This window comes from Dreissena polymorpha, chromosome 2 (assembly GCF_020536995.1).
Source record: "Dreissena polymorpha isolate Duluth1 chromosome 2, UMN_Dpol_1.0, whole genome shotgun sequence".
Lineage (NCBI taxonomy): Eukaryota > Metazoa > Mollusca > Bivalvia > Myida > Dreissenidae > Dreissena > Dreissena polymorpha.
The window spans coordinates 106,741,623-106,763,927 of NC_068356.1; the positions used below are offsets into that span (position 1 = coordinate 106,741,623).

At 36.1% G+C, this 22,305-nt stretch overlaps 1 protein-coding gene across 1 annotated transcript; it reads left to right on the forward strand.

Moving 5' to 3' along the window:
• Positions 1 to 3,153: 3,153 nt before the first annotated feature.
• Positions 3,154 to 21,237, forward strand: LOC127868422 (uncharacterized). Its single transcript, XM_052410205.1, has 4 exons — positions 3,154 to 3,775; positions 11,377 to 11,535; positions 16,655 to 16,856; positions 19,903 to 21,237. The coding sequence occupies exons 1-4, from the start codon at positions 3,524 to 3,526 to the stop codon at positions 20,001 to 20,003; spliced, it is 714 nt and encodes a 237-aa protein (XP_052266165.1). The 5' UTR covers positions 3,154 to 3,523; the 3' UTR covers positions 20,004 to 21,237.
• Positions 21,238 to 22,305: the final 1,068 nt, after the last annotated feature.

The window sequence follows — 22,305 nt, forward strand, 5'->3', positions numbered from 1 at the left end:
TGGAAAGTGTTCTTGACTAACTGCACTGGGCAACTATTTGGTCCATTTAGACGTCCGATTTCTTATCCATGTTAAGATGTCTTGGCAACCACGGACAGACGTTATTTCACGTGAAGCCTCGGTCCATGTAGCAGGCATGCATTTTCTTTAGAAGTTGTGCTTCACGGATTGCTTGGAGTTATGGGCCTTTGATAATTTACCTTGCATGATATTTAGTATACCCTGTCTTCCAGGATGTTCTGCTTTTAAAACGAACGTAATGTTCTTAGGTTATACTTTATATTTCTGTAGTATTTGATGACTGTATATCCCCTTTTCTAGAACCGTGTTGTGATATTTATGCCCCCCTTCGAAGAAGAGGGGGTATATTGTTTTGCTCATGTCGGTCCGTCCGTATGTCCATACGTCCACCAGATGGTTTCTGGATGATAACTCAAGAACGCTTAGGCCTAGGATCATGAAACTTCATAGGTACATTGATCATGACTCACAGATAACTCTATTGATTTTGAGGTCACTAGGTCAAAGGTCAAGGTCACGGTGACCCGAAATAGTGAAATGGTTTTCGGATGATAACTCAAGAACGCTTATGCCTAGGATCATGAAACGTCATAGGTACATTGATCACGACTCGCAGATGACCCCTATTGATTTTCAGGTCACTAGGTCAAAGGTCAAGGTCACGGTGACCCGAAACAGTAAAATGGTTTCCGGATGATAACTCAAGAACGCTTATGCCTAGGATCATGAAACTTCATAGGTACATTGATGACCCCTTCAAAGAAGAGGGGGTATATTGTTTTTCTCATGTCTGTCCGTCCGTATGTCCATCCGTCCACCAGATGGTTTCCGGATGATAACTCAAGAACGCTTAGGCCTAGGATCATGAAACTTCATAGGTACATTGATCATGACTCGCAGATGACCCCTATTGATTTAGAGGTCACTAGGTCAAGGTCAGGGTGACCCGAAATAGTTAAATGGTTTCCAGATGATAACTCAAGAACGCTTATGCCTAGGATCATGAAACTTCATAGGTACATTGATCATGACTCGCAGATGACCCCTATTGATTTTCAGGTCACTAGGTCAAAGGTCAAGGTCACAGTGACAAAAAACATATTCACACAATGGCTGCCACAACAACTGACAGCCCATATGGGGGGCATGCATGTTTTACAAACAGCCCTTGTTACGGACTGAGGCGCAGTAAGTGACACATAATGCCAGAATTTATTGATATACGTGTAGCAGGAATATTTATTTTTAACTAATTCTGTGCGCCCGCACCAACAAAAACAGCAATCAGATCCGCCATGAATCCCGTTTTAATAGTAAGCACAACATATTGAAGAGTGAGCTGTTCTGGTTGGCGTCTTCTTCAGCAATTTTACAAAACAAATAACTCTTGATACGGCTGAGATGAACACGTGTTGATTATCAATCAAGTTTCTATGACGTGAAACACCGCTTACATTGAGAGAGGCATTTTCCATGTCTGGCTTTCCCAAACTAATTAATTGTTATAGTCTTGATTTCGTCATAATTAAAAACAAATGGTCATTTGTGCGACCCTCCTGTACATATGTTCAAACTCATTTTATTCTTATTAAACGGCATGGCCTTTGTAGACATGGTCGCCTTTTTCGCTCACCTGAGCACAATGTGCTTCTGGTGAGCTTCTGTGATCACCTTTTGTGGGGCATCAACATTTGCCTTGTTAACACTTTAGAGACCACATTTATTGTCCGATCTTCATGAAATTTGGTCAGAAGATTCGTCTCAATGAAATCTTGGACGAGTTCGAAAATAGTCACGATTACTATGAGTTTTGTGGATTCATCTGATAGGTATGAAGAATGGCAATCATGGCAAGAGGTTCGACGCATAATCGCAAGAAACTAGGTTTCTCATGAGAACCTAGGTTCTCAGAATGAGAACCTAGGTTTTCAAATGAGAACCTAGGTTCTCATGAAAACCTAGGTTCTCATTTGAAAACCTAGGTTCTCGCGTGAAGATTGCACATGGCTTCAAGAACCTAAGTTTTCAAATGAGAACCTAGGTTTTCATGAGAACCTAGGTTCTCATTTGAAAACCAAGGTTCTCATGAGAACCTAGGTTCTCAATCTGAGAACCTAGGTTCTCATGAGAAACCTAGTTTCTTGGGATTATGCGTCGAACCGCTTGCCATGTCACATTGCCGTCAGTATTTACTATTAACGTTGTCGTAAGAACGCAGCCGCGTGTAATAATGACCCTGTTCAGGGGTGGCACGTGCATTCTCGGCGACACATGGTGAGGGGGAGAGCTGTTGGGTTTGGGAAAACTTTGGGTAATATCTCAAACTTGTGAAATATAAAAATGTTTAGGTTCCATTTGTGTTAGCGGATTGATAAATGCATTAATTGCTTTGCAATTTCATGTAAACTGATAATGGATACGTAAATTCATCAGTTAACACAATACTGCGCCTGTATATTTAATAATCTATATTCTTACCCCTGAGGGGGTATCTACTGTAATACACATGGACGTCTATCTGTCCGTCTGTTTGTTCGTAAACTTGTTCCCCAACATTTTTCAACGTAAAACATTCAGACTTGCAGGCATTGTTCCTTGTGATATGCAGTTGTGCATGAGCGATTTTTATCGTCCTTTAAATTCCTTTGTTTACCTAAGTTTTCTATAATATTGTTCTACAGTTTCGACATGCGCCGTCGGGCGCTATTATTCGTCACTGGAGTGAGAAATTCAAGTTTCTGTAACTTTTAAAGTATTTATCAAGCATCTATATGACATTAATTTATCATGTTTGAATGATGTGTATGAGCATCGATTGGTCAGTATACCACAAAGCAAACGGGGTACGGAAATATTCCCAAATGTATTCAGAAGTATTGCGATGTGCCTTTTAAGACGTATTTTCCGTTGTCAGTGTGATATAACTAATATTATCTCCAACATTAAAGCGCTGGAACATCATTTCATGCCCGTTGAAAAATATATAAATGTATACAAAGGGTGGTTCATATAGGTAAACAGTTTTTCAGTAGTTTAAAAGTATTGTGATTGGTAAAACTGTAGAAGCACTAGTGTTTTGGGATGCCGATTAATGATAATGCTCGTAGACCTATTTTCAACGTCGTATCCAGGCAGCGCGCATGTACCGTCAATTGGTGTGTTATTGGGTTGGACGCAATGCAATTAATACAGAGCGCGCTATCCGACTTAAATTAGGAGTTTTTTTAAATCGACCCATTAGATCGCTCAAGGGTGGTACACAACGTGGGTCTATTCTTAAACCGAGCTGGATTTATTTCAGTAGCAATCAAACCGGTGATTGTTACAATGGTTTAAGGTGAAGTAATCGGGATTTGTGCTGTAGTGAATTAAGAAGTTCATAAATACAATACAGTAAATTTTTGTAGTGTGCGATATTTTAAAAACTATGTACCACGTATCACCTGTAAATATGTGCTGATAGTAATACTCATCTTGTACACTGGGGCTATACGACGGCCGGATGCCTATTCAGGAGTGTAGCCCAGTGATGCTGGGTCACGGGCAGGGAAAGCGCGCGGTGACGCTGCTCACAGAGGGCGGCTACTACTACCCCATCATATCGCACTACTCTTACCAGGACCGCTCCCGGGCGCACTCGGCACCACAGCACGCCGGCAGGATACGCGGCACTCGTCCCATGCACGGCACCACCATGCTCATCGCCCCCGGGCCATGGACACCAGCAGACGGATATACCACTACTGTGAAAAAGGTAGGGTCAGAAAATATTTATTTCGCTAATTTAGACGTTAACAGAGTAATAATATGGTCTTCAGGTTTAACGCTCATTGTAATAAAGCCGCAACAAATTGATCAGGTTGGCTGAATAACCAAATACATGGAGCAAGCGAATTAAAAAAAACACATTATTATTCCATTTTCGATATGATATTAATGTAGGTGGCAGAAAAGCAAGGAATGCAAAATATTATGTCCATACATGTAAAACATTTCTGCCAAATACACACACAAGCTTTAGTGCAAATAGTTCGCAAATAATTCAATATTGACTAGTTTTTGTCCCTGACATGTGTTAGTTATTGTAAAAATATTACAATAAACAGCATTTTGTTGTACATTATGTGGACTTAACATTATTCATTAAAATAAAAAAGCTATTTTTGTTTAAGTCGGATGCGTGGTAAAATGGAACATTTACAAGCAAAACATTTTTTTTAATTTACGATGTTCATGTGCTGCCTACAAGTAAAATTATCATGTAACATATATTTGTTGACATTTAATTTGCTTAAATTTTAAACGTAATATAACAGACGATTAAAATTATTAAACTCACTGGCGTTTCCTAACGGTGTTTAAATACATACGCGTTATTAAGAAAAAAATGAACGCTTTTGACAGCAACGTGTTGTTATTTTAAAAACGTAATAATGTAAACTGTGGTTTGGTTAAAAAACAAGATGTTTCAGATATCTTGAACAAATTACCGATGTTTCCGATTGTGATCAAAATATCACGTAAAACTACCATTGATTTGAGTTTAATAATTCAGCAGTTATTGAAGATTCCTGTTTGAAGGTTAAATGTTTAATTACATTACGAGTTGCTGTTTATTAAAAGTATTTACAATTATCCACAGTTAAAATGTGTCTACTCGAGTATTAAGAGTGTCCACGTCAATGAAAACTTAAACATAATTATATAAATGTCATCCTCAGCAAAATCATAAAACAGCGTTTCTTTTCATTACATACAGTAGTGTCATAATACTTTATTGATGTATAATAATATTTGATACATATTCCAAAAAAATATGTACATGATAAAGTTAAATCGACCGAAGAAATAAATTACAAAAATCATGATAGAAAATTTATGTAACAATTGCCGCACATAATTAGTACTTGTCTGTGTTTTCATATAAATAATCTATACATGCGGGTATTTTGAAATTATGTACCGTTTTGTATCATTTAACTATTGGCTCTTTAAAGCAGAGTCTTAACTTTTAACGACTGCAAGTGCCGAGTGTAGGGTTTCGTTTTAAGTATTTAAGAACTGCTTGCAAACTAAACACAATAATAACCTCTGATTGCTATCTTTTTCAACTGTTATGACGCGTGTCCATATTAACTCTCATTAGTTAACAAGAGCGTAAAGGCTTGATTGTCTGCGTGTCGCGCCTTCATTTGCAGTCTTAGACTGCATTCGCATAGCTCTTGTTAGATGAAATTGATGTCTGAATTAATTATGATGGAAAAATACACAAACAAATTTACATGTACCGGTAATAAATATTTTTTTTAAGATTGGTTATATTATGAGGTTCACAAATAAGTTAATGACAGATGAACTTGACGATATGGTTTGAGGAGGTAGATGTACTCAACTATATTCATATATATTTACGGGTACCTAACAATTTATGTAAATATTTTTTCAACCAGTCATAAAAGTGACCATTCAACCACCGGCCAAGAAAGTGAATATGTAACCACCAGCCATGAAAGTTACCATGTAACAACCAGTCACAAACGTGACCCTGTAACCATAGTAATGAAAGACACTATGTAACCACCAGTCATGATAGTGACCGTGCAATCACCAGTTATGAAAGTGACCATGTAATCACCAGTCAAAAAAGTGACCATGTAACCACAATTATGAAAGAGACTATGTAACCACCAGTCATGAAAGAGACCATGAAATCACCAGTAATAAAAGTGACCATGCAATCACCAGTCATGAAAGAGACCATGTAACCACCAGTCATGAAATAACCATGCAATAATCAGTCATGATAGTGACCATGCAACCACCAGTCATGATAGTTACAATGTAATCACCAGTCATGACACTGGCTATGTTACCACTAACCAGTTCATGACTATAAAACCAACCAGTCACATATAACCATTTAAGTTACAGTTTAAAAGTATTGTTGTTTTTCTCACGTTTCAAAGTTAGTATTGTGGTTGATTGAATAAATAAGTGTAATGCAATTTCCCACTTACATGTGTTTGTACAAATGCTCAAATTGTTCAATTGAAATCAGTTTAAAGTTATTCGCTGAAAAAGACTGATTTGCTGGAAATCCTGATCATTGTTGGCTGGGCATCTCATTTTGGGATTACCGGACAAAACATATCATGCGTTCGGAAATGCATTAAAAATATCAACTTCTTGTTTAGCCAGTTTTTTTAGCACCCGGTTCAAGCAAAGTATCTGGTATTTGTATGTATTGTATTTAAACATGTTTTGTTCGATCGATTTAAACAATCACAGTTTAGCCAAACAGCTAAGTTTTAAAGATTTAACGTCTGAATGAAAAAACAACATTTAACGTATGGAGGAATTGAAAAAACAAACATTTAACCTCCAGAGTGTTTACAATGAATTCTATTTTAATGTACAATATAATCCCTTCAATATCTGTATTTCGGGCTTCAAGACGATTACAATGGCGAGCCTATGCGGACTTCTTTGTCTCATGATTGTTTACAGAGCAGATAAAAGTTTTACGCATTTTGACAAATGATTGAGTGTTTGATATCCAGCAGTAATCCAGTAGCATTCAAACAGTGTCTGATCCCCACTAGCTCGGTGAAGTGTCCCGTTGACGACACATTGTGTTTGTCTGAGACCTGTCCTGATGTCCATCCGTCCGTATCTCGGAAAGCATGTATGTTGTCTGGATGTCCGTCCGCATGTTTCTCTGTAGGCATGTCCGTCCGTCCTTTTTATCGGGGTTTTTGTCTATCTATATTTATGTTCGTTCGTGTATTATATTATGATTTATGTATATCCGTTTGAATAACTGTTAGTCTCTAAACTTGGCGGCATTTATGAGATTCGATCAACAGATACATTTGCACCTCAAACCGGTTGTGAAGTACGCTCTCACTTGGAATGCTCAGACATATGGGTAACTTAAACAAGTAACAATTTGTACCATGTAATAAATATGACACTTGTTATGCCCCCGGATCGAATGATCGGGGGTATATTGTTTTTGGCCTGTCTGTCTGTCTGTCATTGTATGTCTGTCTGTCATTGTATGTGTCACAAACTTTAACCTTGGTCATAACGTTTGCAATATTGAAGATAGCAACTTGATAATTGTCATGCATGTGTATCTCATGAAGCTGCACATTTTGAGAGGTGAAAGGTCAAGGTCATCCTTCACGGTCAAAGGTCAAATATATGGCTTTAAAGCGGCGCAGTAGGGGGCATTGTGTTTCACTAATACAGCTCTTGTTCTTTATTGATTCAAATCAGCGCGCGTTATTTCCTTTCAGCATGAATGCTTCATAGATTGAACATGAGGACTGGTGTGTGTGTCTAGTGTACATGTGTGCACACATTTAGCCCCAGATGCATTTGCATGCTATCAATAGCGAACAGCAATTATTAAGCACTCTGTATTGATCGAACTCTACAAGACACTTCGGTGTGGATTGACATACGAATAAAATGATTTAAGTTTTCTATGCATTGTTCAAGTATTTAGTAAACATAAAAAATGTATAAATCTTGAATGGTATGCCTGTGCGCTGAAGAATGCAATTAAACGTTAGAATGTATGCTCTTGTTTAGGTAGAGAGACAATAATTGTATTGTACAAACCCTGAACCAGAAACGATCAGAATTTCCACACAAACTGAATAAATAATTAAAGGATTTAAACAAATCACTCGTGCTAATTTCAAAGTAATTTGGAACTTTTTTAATAAGAGTTTTGAATAAATATGCACTGTTAAATAGTTCGAATAGTATTCTCATGGTAAGTTGCCACGCTTTTGAATTATCTGCGTATCTTCAATTGTGCGATATCTCCGTGTATTTAACACACACGCACGCACGCACGCACGCACGCACGCACGCACGCACGCACGCACGCACGCACACACACACACACACACACACACACACACACACACACACACACACACACACACACACACACACATAATATTATATATTTATATATTGAGCCTTTTTTTCCTTAGTTGATAAACGTTTCCCGACAGTTAAAAACAAGATTGGTACATTGGGTTTCTTTAGAATCGTGTTTTAGTTATTGAAACTAAAAGAACGTTAGCCGCGAAATTTCATATTGACATTAAATATCGCGTGTTTCCTTCATATTACAGTAGAGTTCGTATTATATTTGTATCTAGTCTGGATTAAGGAATTGCGTGCGTAAATGTAAAACAAGTGTGTGAAAACAATATTAAAATAACAACAAAGAACGATATTCGTCTTAATCCCGCTCCAAGTAAGGTTTATAAAGTGTTTATTGATTACCGTAATATCAACTCTATAGAGGCGTATGGAAGCCTGGATTATCAATTCAGACTATTTGACTATTATGACCCGTCTTATTCAAATGAAATTCAATCGTGTGGTGGTTATTAACTGTAATATGTGATCCTTAATGAGATGTCTAAATCACCAACTATTGGAAAGTAAACTGTATGCATGCATATCAAGAAATTATATTTAAAGAAGCACACAAGTAATTGGAATACCGCTGCAAAGTTTAAACTGAATAAGGTAATATAGTTTTATATAAGGTATTTTTCATTTATTGATATAGCCATTATTAAACAACTATAGTAAACACGTTTACCATATTTGTTCATCGTATCCGGCATTGTTGTTAATGTATAATTTAAAATTGCTAATTACAAGTTTATAGCTGACTACAATATTTAGCTTCAAATATTAAAATATCCGTATTAAGTTAATATAATATTTTAGGCGAAATATGAAAACGAATTGCCCTCACTAGCCGGCATTGGAATCTAATCAGATGTTTTAACCTTTGAAATTTGATATTAGATACGACATTCATTGTACCACGCTGGGTATGAGGATACTTTGATAACAGGTGACACTTCGATACCAGATAACAACAAAGGCCACGCACGAGAGGTAAGTTCATCAGTTTTTTTAAAGGTACATCATAAAGATTAGTTTTTTAGACAAGGCGCATCGTCGAGTTTATAAATAGTGTATCCTTTTCTATTGCAAAGAAAAACATCACGGAAGAATGGTAGACTTTTCCCCCCCAAAATAGAAAATTCGGTCGTAAAACAAGATAAACAGGATGAAAAGTAAACATTTCAACAAAATAAAACTACTAAGAAATATTACAAGAAATTGTTTGATATTCCAGCATGTAGAGTAATCAATGTGCTTCAAATACTGAAATTTTGATAGTATTCATTGAAATATAAACGAAGATAGAGCATGTTTTAATAGGTGGTATTCATGAAGTTGTGGATACTTTGATTCCCAATATAGGGCACTTCGGATAACAGAGACTTTCAACAAATTGGGCACTCTTATCACCGAGTTTTATCTTCTACCTGAAATGCATTTATGTATATTATGGCTATTCTTTCCAAACATTTTGAAGTACGAATAAATTTGTATTGTCAAGCGTGTCGCGACACATTGGGAATCTATGCATAACGTAATAACATACATATGTAAAATATAACCAATGGCGTTGTTCGTTTTCAAAAATCTTATTACTAAATATTTATATAATTACTATTATGAGTGCAAATTTTAAATAAGATTCAAATGCTTATTTCTGAAGAAATATGTTTCAAGTGACAAACGAAATGAATTGTCTAAATAATTAACTTGTTTTTAATTGGTAAATTGAGATTAAGAGAATTGCAAATACAACGGATCATGTGGATCAACTCGACTGTGTTCAATTTAACTTATAGCAGGACTCTAGATAAGGGGAGCAAGGGGTCTTAAAGCAGCCAATACACCTCATAAAATCCTTTGTCATTGGTACTCATTAGAATCGCATCATGAAGACGATACTAATGCGTAGCCACAAAATTTAAGAGATTGGAAAACTCCCTTTATATTGAGCTTTACACTTCCCTTTCCCTTTTATTATCATATTCCAAAGGGATAACAACATGTTTCGGTAATTCGTTTTTAATTTACGTCAGTACATACATTTCTATGTATTGCCTGCTTACTATAGCAGTGTTCCACAGCGAATTCTGCATTTCTGATTCACTAAATAGAGTGTATTATATCTGGTAAAAAGTGTCGAGTTGTCTGGAATCGAAGTGCCATTGTCTTTGTGATGATCGGTAAAAGGAAAATGAAAATTTGGCATCCGACTCTTTAAACATTTGAATTTCCTCAAATACGTTATTCAACTAAAATTTAACATGTTGTAACATTACTGGACATATTGATCTTTTTTTTCGATTAGTTGGCACGTTCTTGATTTATTTCCAAGTAGTTTAATTTTGTTGAAATACGTACTGATCATCGAATTCATGACGATTATCGATGAAATGTTATCTCTTTTTTATAATCCACTGTTTTTTTTCGCGACTTTCTTGCTCCGCAATACAAAGTACACTACCATTGATCGACCAAACAATGTTACGTGTCTGAAAACCAAATGAACAGAACATAAATGCAAAAAAGCTGAAGAACTCAACTCTCGCGCGTGGCTTTTGTTGTTATCTGGTATCGAAGTGCCATCTGTTATCAAAGTATCCGCATACCCGGCGTGTGTACACACTTTGTTATTCTTTAGTATTAATAACGGTTTAAGTTAAATCTAACAGTAAAAGCCAATCTAAGCATCCGCAATAATACAACATGGAAGGGTTTGTCAATGTATCCGCATTTCCAATGGAATGTTTCTTATTACAAACATATTTATTCCAAATATTTCATCAGTGTTACTTGCGAATGATGGTTTAGGAACAGTATTAATAAGTTATCGTATCAAAAATAGGTTTATATCTCTCATTAACTATTCGGATGCTTGATATGTGTAATTGCTGCTGTAATTGTGTGAGTTTTTTTATAGAACCAAATGTTTCAAAAATAAATTGTATAATGATATGACCATGTCCGCATCCGGATTGGGGATACGTGGAAAACGTTATGTTGGTTTCAACGAGTACATGTACTATGCGGAAGTGTTTTTGCCCTATTATGATGCAAACATTCACCTTAATTTGTATCTTTATTACTAATTTTGGTATGGTTTTATCAGTTTTATTGATAAATACTGTCGACATAAATTATCATTAATGTAATAGATCTGCAAGTTAAGTTAGAGCTGTTACATCAATACTGTATATGGTATAGGCCTTTTAATAACAGCAGAGTTTTGCTACCATAACACAGGAAGGACAAATATCAGGTGGTGGTGCTCCTGATATTACAACGAAGCCTTGTTATCAGGTGGTGGTGCTCCTGATATTACAACGAAGCCTTGTTAATAAAAGTATTATCACAATTCTTAAAATAAAAAAAGGCTTCTAAAGATTTACTCGTGTGTGTTTTCAGAATTTCGGCGGGAGTAAATTGTTGAACCCCGTGTTACCGCCTGCCCGCTGCCGCTCCATGCACCGCTCCCAGATCCAGCTGGGCCTGACCCCCGGGGCGGGGCAGCAGGACTGGAACACACACTATACAGAGACCTTCATACAGAAACCAGTTGTGCCGGTACGTATGGATTCCCCACACTGCTTTGTAATAATACTAATATAATAGCAGCTCATAACAATTGTATGTGTAGTACTGATGTGTGTTGACCGCTATATATGTAATGCAAGTGTTGTGTGATGACCGCTATACATTAAATGCAGGCGATGCGTGTTGACCGAAGTGCGTGTTTTGTTTTCTTTTAATGTAAGCTGGATCTAACGCTACACTCTCATTAATTAGAAGATTGCTTTTCAAAGAGGCCGTCCGTGCGCGGTATTTCAATTGGTTTATTTGTCTTTGTTGGCTTGTTATATTCTAAGCATTGAAATTCATAAGGCCAAAACAAAAAAATGTTGTGGTTCAGGTTACGGGCCAAAAAAATATTAGGGTAGGTAGGTAGGAAAAACATTTTTTTTTTATTTTGTTCTATTTTGTTGAACGGCTTTTTCCAATACATACATAGGCAATCTAGCACAAAAACCATTTAACTGCTGATAAGGATGAATGGCCAATACATGGCTTCAACTTGGTTGTAGCCTTGCATTGACTTTTTATCCATATCAAAAAGAAACTTCAGAAAACTTTTTATATAGAGAAAACTACTGTAAATGTTGATGAATAAAAACCCGAAAATACTTTGAAAAACATAGCAGGAACCCAACAGGAATTAAGGGCAGTGCCCCTCCACCCCATCAAAAGCCCATACTAATTGTGTTTTTTTATAGTCTGTCCAATTGTATTTTAGGTGAATACAATTCGAAATATTATAAACCACACCGTCGTATCACTGCATGTGTATTCGTCATTCTATTTCTTCTATAAAGAACTTCGAAAATAAATTATAATGGACGAAAAACATAATGTATCCGAAAACGACAGTCCGAAAAATTGTACGCTTTTTGCACATAAAATAGTTAACTGGTCCCCCGTTGAATATAACCGTTGACTCCGTTGACTATAATATACAACAGGTACAGGCTAATGTATCGGCGATTTAAATTGGATAACGCGAAGACCAATCGATAGCGCTGTTCTTGACGTGACGTTACAATGTAATGGTTTGCGCGAAGGGTTTCCCATATTTTTTTAATATCTCTATCATTCCGTTGATAACTAGATCAAATACAAAGATGCACATGCTCACAAATCAAGAATTTCCACTTTTAAGTTACGCGAGTATATTATGTATCATGTAGTATTCAAGCTGCATATGTATTATGAATCTTATTTGACAAGAACGAGCTTTTATTCTTACATGTCAGCTTTCAAAAAGTTCGGGGAAATAAACCGGAAATGGTAGACGGATTACTGCCCCTGATATGTTTCTAAAAATAACCGGTCCAATTTTGGACCGGTAAAATTAGCTTGTACCGATCCCTATAGGTTACAATATACTAAATACTCGTTTCATGTAGGTCATAATACACCAAATAGTTTCCCTATATAATTCAATGTAAAAGCGACAACTTTGAGCGAAAATAAATGCAACATTTTGCACATAGAGACCCCCATAACCATACCTTTTCTCAAAGGCCATTCTAAGCGGAATCGATTTATGCAATAAAAAAGATATGTCATGTACAATGCAAGAAAGAACTTGACACAAATCAAAATCGACTGTTTTTGCAACTTTTTTTTTGGCCGTTTCTTAGTGGAATGTAACCTTTTCTAGTGCAATGGTTTACTATAGTCTTCAAGTGTATCATATTTCAGGGATTCAGTAGTGAACACCTATTCATGCCCTACCATTATCTCCGCAAGGTAACACCTGAATAATGGTAAAAAGTGTAAAACATGCCTTCCTGTCAACTATGATATTTTTTTAGAGAGTACAGCCCTACATGAAGCGATCATTTAGTGTATTGTAACCTATAAGACAACGTTTACTGTTAACATCGCGAAAAATAAGCACTTCTCGATACTTATAAACCTATTTTCTATGTGCATGCCAATTTTCAGACCGATCTTTCACGTAGAAATGCTTGAAAATGCATTTTATTATAACGCCTGATAAGCCAAGTGGCTTTCGCGTTCGGAGCTTTGATTTATAACGGGCGTTCAGGCGTAAAACGATTACCCTAAATAATTACAATCGGTCAAAATACTGAAATATTGTTACAAGCTATGTAGAAAAAGAAGTAAACAACTATTAAAACGTGTTCATGAGCTCTTTCAGCACAAATTGTTGCAATTTGAGATGCTCAAGACGAGTTTTTGTACATTTTTTTCTTATTTTCCTCTGAAAACGTATTTTTTTCTTAAAAACTCACGATGCTCCTAAAATTCGTGAAACAAACGCATTTTTTCCGTGAAATTTGCCAAAACGCATCATATCTCACTAAAAAAATGATGATTTTCTGTAAATACAGCTTCTTTGTGACTAGGCCTGGTTTTGCGTTTAGGTCATAATACACCAAATAGTTTCCCTATATAATTCAATGTAAAAGCGACAACTTTGAGCGAAAATAAATGCAACATTTTGCACATAGAGACCCCCATAACCATACCTTTTCTTAAAGGCCATTCTAAGCGGAATCGATTTATGCAATAAAAAAGATATGTCATGTACAATGCAAGAAAGAACTTCACACAAATCAAAATCGACTGTTTTTGCAACTTTTTTTTTCGGCCGTTTCTTAGTGGAATGTAACCTTTTCTAGTGCAATGGTTTACCATAGTCTTCAAGTGTATCATATTTCAGGGATTCAGTAGTGAACACCTATTCATGCCCTACCATTATCTCCGCAAGATAACACCTGAATAATGGTAAAAAGTGTAAAACATGCCTTCCTGTCAACTATGATATTTTTTTAGAGAGTACAGCCCTACATGAAGCGATCATTTAGTGTATTGTAACCTGTAGGGCTGTACTCTCTAAAAAAATATCATAGTTGACTCGAAGGCATGTTTTACATCTTAAACTATTGTTCGGGTTTTATCTTTCGGAGATAATGGTAGGGCATAAATAGGTGTTCACGACCGAATCCCTGAAATATGATAAACTTGGAGACTTTAGTAAAGCCTTGCACTGAAAAAGGTTACATTCCACTAAGAAACGGCCGAAAAAAAAGTTGCAAAAACAGTCGATTTTGATTAGCGTCAAGTTCTTTTTTGGTTTGAACATGACATATCTGTTTTATTGCATAAATCGATTCCGCTTAGAATGGCCTTTAAGAAAAGGTATGGTTATGGGGGTCTCTATGTGCAAAATGTTGCATTTATTTTCGCTCAAAGTTGTCGCTTTTACATTGAATTATATAGGGAAACTATTTAGTATATTGTGACCTATATAGAGATTAGCGATAGATAAGGGGAGGTAACCAATCTAATAAAATATCAATCTCTTGCACGACGGTTACATTACATTCACCTCTGTGTTGGGCTCAGTATGGACTATTGTTATGAAAGCGTCTCATTCATGTCATGATCATTCCAAGCGTTCATCATTGAGGTTACAGTATACTAAACAATCTCTTGCATTCACTGCATTAAAGAAAACCATCTCATACCATGATATCTTATATCAGTCTTAATTCATTATTATAAAATTGATATGTTTTTTTTATGTAAAGAAACCAACATACATACACACGTCGAAGCAATTCCTAACGTCACTCAATAAAAATTATGTTCAATTGTTTACATTTGTGAAGTGCGTGGAATGATTCCGTCTGCGTAAATGGGCAATAAAATAGTTCCAAAGAGTTGCATTAAAACTCGCAAGTTTTTGCACGATTTATCGTACATTTAAAAGTCATATTTCTTAATTGAATGCATGCGATCTTAAATATCCAATCAAATATACATTGAATGCGTTTGTTCGGTTTTACCTATTTTATAGGCAAAATGGCAAGCTGAGCATTTCGCAGAGTTGTATGTGAGAGTAAGGAACGACAACTCTGCGTGGAGATTGATAAAATAGAATGTGCATATCGTTTTTGACAGCAGAAAATGAAAACCAGAAACCTTGCAAACATCGAATTGGGTTGATAAATTACTTTACACTAGCACATTTTGTGCGTAAAAACAACTTAATTATCACCTTTTAATTTCAAACGTTAATCGGCAGAAAGGTGTAACATCATCGAGATAGAACTAATTATTTAATTATCATCCTTTAATCGATGGATTGATAGTCAGGAGAAAGGTGTACAGTGATCAGCTTTAAAAATAATTTGTTTATTGTTACGCTTCTTTTCATTTGTTTATCTTTAAATACGACGTTTGCCATCGGCCGCTATATTGTTTGCGGACGACAGTATCAACTGTGTATTCCGAGTATACAGTGTCTGCGCATGAATGACCCAATATTATTTGTGAGCAAACTCAATGCTGATTGGCCAGCTACAACGTGCACTTCAATAAAAGTAAGGTCAAGCGATGTCTAATGCTCTGGTGCAGACTGGTTTTCGTTTGTTGTTGAAATTGCGAACACTTTCATTGATAAAAAGAGAAAATATTGTAAACCAGTATGTTTTTAAATGGCGGATGTTTTCATTGAAATTTTACGAGATTTTAGCATTTTCGCAAATCAGATTTTTCTTGAGCCGAATTCTTAATACTTTTGCAAATGGCTGAAATGGCGAACGACAGCGCGAGCCTCACCAGACGAGGCTAACGGTGCGCTCGTAAAACGCACTCCGGCGTGGCTAAAAACCGTTCCTCCGGAGTACTGTACTGTAGGCTATAGTTTTAACTTTACTGCGATTTTTTTCTTTTGGCTTTTAATTTTGAATAAAATGTTGTAGGATCGCAGCAAAATAATAGGCTCGGTCGGGTAACCGTAACCATAACATTATTTTGTTTTGGCCTAATCAATTTAAACTGTAACGAAATAATTTAAGTTATAAATAGCGATAGGCTAGGTCAAAGCATTATGAAATTCAAAATAAATGTTAACAGTGTTCATGTGTCGTACATTTACATGTCGACTGAAGAAAAGTTTGCTGCCAAAATATGTTTTATAACAGATAAACCTGCATGATTGATTGATATTAGTTCCCAGTGTTAATTATTCTGAAATCTACTTTTACTTTTTGGCTAAATTCTTTCTACTAGTACATAGCAATACAAAGAACAATTAGCTCAATATTATAATGAATCTACAAACTTGTGTTCCATCTTTTTTCATTATTAGGCGAACCAATTACATTTAACATCTCTAGTCAATCGTATCGATCAACAAGAAGGCTCTGACATGAAAGCGAGCATCAAGATGGATTCTTCCCCTCCCACCTACTTCACACAGTACACAAGGGTGCACAGTAAGCTTGGGACCGTACTGGGGACGGGGGCGCCTAGAGAATATCCCGTAAGGCACGAGTACAATGTGATTACAGGTGAGACAGTAGTACAATGTGATAACAGTTGAGACAGTAGTACAATGTGTGTTAACAGGTGAGACATAAATACAATGTGTGTTAACAGGTAAGACAGTAGTACAATGTGATAACAGGTGAGACACGAGTACAATGTGATAACAGGTGAGACAGTAGTACAATGTGTGTTAACAGGTGAGACATAAGTACAATGTGTGTAAACAGGTCAGACAGTAGTACAATGTGATAACAGGTGAGACAGTAGTACAATTTGTGTTAACAGCAGGGTCTTCCCCAGGCCATTTAAGCGCCCCTTCCCGGGGCGCTTGAATTTCGAAATCAGAGTCCCCGGGGCGCTTGAAATTTTCTGATCAGTGTATTCTTCAGTAAAAGAAAGTGGAGATTGTCCAAAAAAATCAAGGTTTCCCTATCAGTGTATCAATATTCCCTGTTTTAAAAGAGCACTCGGTACCTACTTTCACAAGTAATCGCCATAAACACCACATGGGGTAATGGATAATCCACTGATAAGAGAATAGCATGACGCGCGTATCGATTATTCTAGCCACATTACGCGGTCATTTAAATGCTGACAAGGATGTATCTGGTAACTTTCCAGTTGTCAAACTGTGAAGTTAATCGTCCAATCGGTTACGCGAATGCTTATGAGGGCGGGGTTAACTATCGACCATTATTTTTGATTGACGTCGGGCATGAAGAAAGAGTTTATCGCAGCTTGATTAGCAAGTAGCATTTGAGTAATATAAAACCGGTAATTAGTACAGTACAGAACATTAAAGACGGTTTCGGGCATCATCATCACACCTTTTTACTGTAAACAAGTGTTACCTATGACTCATAATTAATACGAGAAATTAATTGCAAGTGGTAAACAATTAAATATTATAGCGGTTACAATTATGTGATAACAATTTATTTAATTCCAGTACATGTATATTTCAACATGTCCATTTATAGAACTGATTCACCTCGTTTTTCTGACATTTATTCGACACGTAATGCGCTTTAACAAATTTTCGTTGAATTAATTACGCACACTTGTAAATGTTTCGTCCGATAATCGATAGTTAGAAGACTGATGATGGCAACCGGCCGTGATCCTCGTGGACAACGTGAATTTCATGCATAATTCCGTCAAAACATTTATTCGACTCGTAAAGTGTGTAAACAAATTATCGTTGAATTTATAACGCAACGGTTAATATTTGTTGGAATCTCATATGGGAATAATTAAATTTGTAATCCGAAACCCATTACCGTAAGTAGATTTTAACACGTTTTTAATCCGAAACACACTTTCGAATGTAAATGTTACCGCAACGTTAAATATTTTTGCTTCAAATTAGCAGTGCAAATTTATTTTGTGTCGAATCTTTTTCGAAATTAAAAAGAGCGCGAAAATTATGCAGCATGTACAACGTCGCGTCTATTGCATACAAATGGCGTGTATTGAGCGTTTTAACAAGCACACAACAGGTCAGGGGATTGACGCATATTCAGAGGCAATATTTCATCAAATCTATAAATAGTCACTTAAAAAATGGCAAGGTTTGCGTTAAAGAAATAACTGAAAGCTTTTATCGTAAATATTTACCAGAAAGAGATTGATAAAAACGGAATAAACGGGATTATCGGGTAATAAATAGAAACTTGAAAAATAGTAAGTATACAGTAATAGAATCGGGTTGAAAGGGATGTATTGGGGAATCGTTCGAGTCGGGATTTTACTATCTGTGCGGAAAAGTTTTAAAACAATTAAGCAATATAAAAAAATATATTTTTAAATGACTGGGGGATTTTTTTTTAAGAGTCATAGCGCACCAAATGACGTCTTTTGACGCTGTTTTTCTTTGAGTTATAACGCACCACAGAACGTGAATTGACACGTTAAATTAAAAAAAAAAATCAACGTCGGGAGGGGACACCCCTCCCGAACCCATCCCCGGGGCGCCTGAACAAATTCCTGGGGAAGGCACTGAACAGGTGAGACATAAGTAAAATGTGATTACAGGAGAGACAGGATTACAATGTGATTACAGGTGAGACACTATTACAATGTGATAACAGGTGAGACAGTTGTACAATGTGATAACAGGTGAGACATGAGTACAATGTGATTACAGTTGAGACACGATTACAATGTGATAACAGGTGAGACAGTAGTACAATGTGATAACAGGTAAGACATGAGTACAATGTGATAACAGGTAAGACACGAGTAAAATGTGATAACAGGAGAGACAGGATTACAATGTGATTACAGGTGAGACACTATTACAATGTGATAACAGGTGAGACAGTTGTACAATGTGATAACAGGTGAGACATGAGTACAATGTGATTACAGTTGAGACACGATTACAATGTGATAACAGGTGAGACAGTAGTAATAAAATGTGATAACAGGTGAGGCATGAGTACAATGTGATAAAAGGTCAGACACGAGTACAATGTGATAACAGGTGAGACAGTAGTACAATGTGATAACAGGTGAGACACGAGTTCAATGTGATTATAGTTAAGACATGAGTACAATGTGATAACAGGTGAGACATGAGTACAATGTGATAACAGGTGAGACAGTAATAAGTGAAAACAGGTGAGGCATGAGTACAATGTGATAAAAGGTGAGACATGAGTACAATATAACAGGTGGGACACGAGTACAATGTGATAACAGGTGAGACAGTAGTACAATGTGATAACAGGTGAGACAGTAGTACAATGTGATAACAGGTGAGACATGAGTACCATGTTATAACAGGTGAGACACGAGTACCACGTAATAACAGGTCAGAGGTGAGTGCAATGTGATAACAGGATCGACTGAAGTTCCTGTGATAATAATAAGAACATCAATTTAATTACATGCTTGCTGAGATAAAATATCATTGTGATAACAAGTAAGCATACACCCAGACACTAGTATATACGTCACAACTGGTTATGCATTGGTTCCATCTCTTGATAATTGACCCTGTTAGAGAAGTATATTATTTTCGTGGAGGAAAAACTGAAATAACAAGAAAAACACCATACATTTCAGGTGAAACTGGTGGACCATCATGGCGTGAAGACAACAGACGAGTGTCAGGAGACAAAGTTCTTCAAACATTAAGAAGGGGAAACACAACTATTTTAGGATAATATATGTTTTATTGAGATATTTGAACATATGCAATACAATAAACATAATTCTTTATTATTCGTTTTTTTAAGTTGGCATTTTAAGACAAGGTCACATGCTTACAAAAATCTTGCAACATGAAGTTACATTTCAAATTGGACTCAAGATAGCCGACATGCTAAATTAAGCGGTCAATTAACATTTATTCAATTTTAGATGGTCCGAAAACGTGAAGCTTGGAGTCATTACGGTATGCATTTTATGACACTGTGTAGTGAGAGGCATTACAAATTGCACAAGGCTGTTCATGACGTGATAAAGTGGGACTGTCTGCCCGATACTGAAACTTCATCATTCTTAAGTTGATTTAAATTGATTGTCACCTGGATACAGTCGACGCGCTCTTGACCAGCCCTTCTGTCTCAGTCATACTTGCAGGTCAAATGTACTCATGAAACAGCTTGTTTGCATGCTAATAATTTACACTTACTTGACAATTTTAAAATAACTTTAAAGAATGATCACCATGACTTTGAGTCAGCATGTCCTTGTCAACACCAGTGTCCCTAGCTCAAAGTCCAAGGTATAACGGAGAGATCGAACATACAATATGGGAATAGTAGAGCCTATAGGAACTGAAACATCATAATTTATCGAGCCATTTTACACACAGGTAACATGTGATGACTACATGTCGCACATAACATGCGCATCCCTTATGCCATGTTCACACCTTCATGCAAAATGTGACATGTCTGTAAACAAAATTTAGTCAAGCAGAAGAAATGAAAAAGATTAATTACTGTGCAAGGTTGTAATTAAAAATTGAAAATCCTGGAGAAACAATTTCTACTCTCATGACATATTTCCAGGTAACTAAAATGTTTCCCCTGTTATGACATGACATTTCCCATACCCTAGATATGCATTTCAAATGTATGGCCTTGGTTTGCCGTTGTCTGTAGTTGTTTTTTCCAAATTGTTATGTTTGAGATGTTATGTAAATGCTTGTTTACTTGCCATTGCTTTTTATTCATCGAATAATGTGGAAAATATGCTTATTTAACATTTTAAATGCATTTATTCATGATTAAAATAAACTGACAATTCAAGAGCAGGCCCGAATCGGTTGTGCCGGTGCTTCCAGATGAGGCAAATATGATTGTAAATTGTCTGTTAGGTTCAACTATATATGTAGCAGCTTAAACTTTTTTACATTTAAAGAGATTATTTAATAAATATGTGTTAACATTTTGTATGTGCTTTTTGTTTCTTCTTTTTTTAATGATGAACGTGACTTCTTCTGATTAATTTTACGACGTATTCACCAATAAATTATTAGACTTTCTGAGACTTAATTGGATTGGAACGGTTTCAAAGCACCAACTCTAAAGGTATTTTAGTGCTGTAAGCAATTTTGTTGAACAAATATCTTCATTACCCTATGGACAGAACAAGCAGTACATGCCTTATGCATCAAAGATGCCAGAACCACTAGATATGTTGAAAAAAAATACTTCCAACACTGGCCTATATTTTTTTTTAGTAAGTACAATTAAATAGATTTCATGGTATTAATCAACACGTAACATTTAAATACAACGCAAAATATTGTTAATAATGCATGTTTACCCCAGCTTGAACGAGTAATTACTAGCCAAATGTCTGTTAGCAACATGTCGAGAACATGACGTGAATAATTACTAGCCAAATGTTTGTCAGCAACATGTCGAGAACATGATGTGAGTAAATACTAGCCAAATGTCTGTCAGCAACATGTAGAGAACATGACGTGAATAATTACTAGCCAAATGTCTGTCAGCAACATGTCGAGAACATGACGGGAATAATTAATTGCCAAATGTTTGTCAGCAACATGTCGTGAACATGATGTGAATAATTAATTGCCAAATGTCTGTCAGCAACATATCGAGAACATGACATGAACAATTACTAGCCAAATGTCTGTCAGCAACATGTTGAGAACATGGCGTGAATACTTACTAGCCAAATGTCTGTCAGCAACATATAGAGAACATTACGTGAATAATTACTAGCCAAATGTCTGTTAGCAATATGTAGAGAACATTACGTGAATAATTACTAGCCAAATGTCTGTCAGAAATATTTCAAGAACAGGACGTAAATAATATAAACTGGAGCCTATATCATATCGTATGGGGTAGATCTATATTTTATCAAAATATTTGCTAAGTTAGGTATATATTTAAGTATGGGCATGACCAGTGTTTAATTTTATTTACAGGACAATCTAATTTTCCTCGTAGACTATTAAGCCCTCATAATAAGCTTGATGCATGT